Here is a 1,332-nt window from a genome sequence, read left to right as displayed (position 1 = left end):
ACAAACCACCTGCGTACATACATGTCCAAGAACAATCCATCTCATTCTTATTAGAAGCAATTGCAATCTGGCCTGGGGATCATCCAACATGACTACCTACACCATACTGCCGGTATCGATAGCGGATTCGGCAGAATGGATGGCGAGAGCTCATGAGGAGGAAGGAGCGGCCATACCGCCTAGCTCCCACAGAATTATTCAGATTTCAGGAAAAAAAATTCCTCATGCTGCATTGCGGTGACTGTGCCATTGCGATGTCCAAGCATTGTCGAAGAGCGCCCATCAATTGCGTCTTGTGTCCTGCCCGTGTCGCCCGTCGAGTCGGTCATCAATTGCCGACAGTTACCAGCATCCCCCGTGTTTTTGCCCTCCGAAGTGCCGCTCTCGCAAGAGACGGTGCCTTTCTGGTGGTGGTTTCAGTCGCTCCCGCAATGATATACCCCCCCATTGTAAGTGACCGTCATCTCACCGGCCTCTGGCGCTGTACTGACATGTAAGATAGCTCCAATCGATACAATGGCTCCCCCTTCAGTTCCAGCAAAGCGAAGCGCACCCGTCTTGGACACGTTCTCGTAGAGCCTCTCGCGACGCCAGCCACTGCTCAAAGGCGCTCAGGCCGTCTCTCCAATCAGCCCAAGGTCGATTACTCGCTGACGAAGGCATCGGCCCGCTACGACGAGGATGATGACGACGAGCCTGATCTCTACAGTGCGTCTCCCAAGGCGAAGATTGCTCGAACGCCCGCTCCATCAATCAGTCCTCCTTCCCGCCGCCGCTCCAAGGTTGATGTCGACATCAATGGCGATTCCGAAGCACCGGCCGACGACTCGGACTAGGAGCCCACCGCCGTCGACAACGAATTGGAAGTGGAGCCCGCCGCCGGCGACGACTCGGAGGACGAGGCCGGTCGAATCGTGCAAGTTGCGTATGTGGATGAGAACGGTCTCACACGGATTGGGACGCAACGAAAAAAGCCAGCAATCCATTTTCGTTGGGCACCCAAGAATTTGTCGCGATCCCAATTCGCAGAACGACGCTCATGGATTGGAAAACGGATCGAAATGTCACAGTCGCCGATCGCACAGTTCATGACGCAGAGAGGAAGGCGATTGAAGAGAAGCTTGAATCACTTCTGAGTGTATATGACGAACATGTTCGGCCTTCGTCTTGACCACAAGGCTCAGGTGCAAGAGTGGGAGACGTGGACCTTGGAGAAACAAGAAGAAGTCCTCGAATGCATTCGAACGGGTACAAAGACCAACGACGTCGCCACTGCGTTAGATGGATATGCAGTAAAGGACCTCTTTTATGTGAAAGCTGAAAGGACGAATG

The 1,332-nt window shown here is 54.0% G+C and overlaps 1 protein-coding gene across 1 annotated transcript; it reads left to right on the top strand.

The window, feature by feature from the left end:
• On the top strand, positions 1-759 carry BBK36DRAFT_117502 (hypothetical protein). The gene is made up of 2 exons (XM_024895945.1): positions 1-449; positions 503-759. Exons 1-2 carry the CDS (start codon positions 153-155, stop codon positions 683-685), a joined length of 480 nt encoding a protein of 159 aa, XP_024744740.1. The 5' UTR covers positions 1-152; the 3' UTR covers positions 686-759.
• Positions 760-1,332: the final 573 nt, after the last annotated feature.

Source organism: Trichoderma citrinoviride (genome assembly GCF_003025115.1).
Source record: "Trichoderma citrinoviride strain TUCIM 6016 unplaced genomic scaffold BBK36scaffold_359, whole genome shotgun sequence".
Taxonomy (NCBI): domain Eukaryota; kingdom Fungi; phylum Ascomycota; class Sordariomycetes; order Hypocreales; family Hypocreaceae; genus Trichoderma; species Trichoderma citrinoviride.
Note: the sequence above shows the minus strand (reverse complement) of the source record. Positions and strands in the feature narration are given on the sequence as shown.

Excerpts from the sequence above, each read along its gene's own strand:
- BBK36DRAFT_117502 (XM_024895945.1), top strand. The coding sequence starts at position 153 with ATGAGGAGGAAGGAGCGGCCATACCGCCTAGCTCCCACAGAATTATTC. Across the intron at positions 450-502 it reads CAATGATATACCCCCCCATT|CTCCAATCGATACAATGGCT; the intron begins GTAAGTGACCGT and ends CATGTAAGATAG.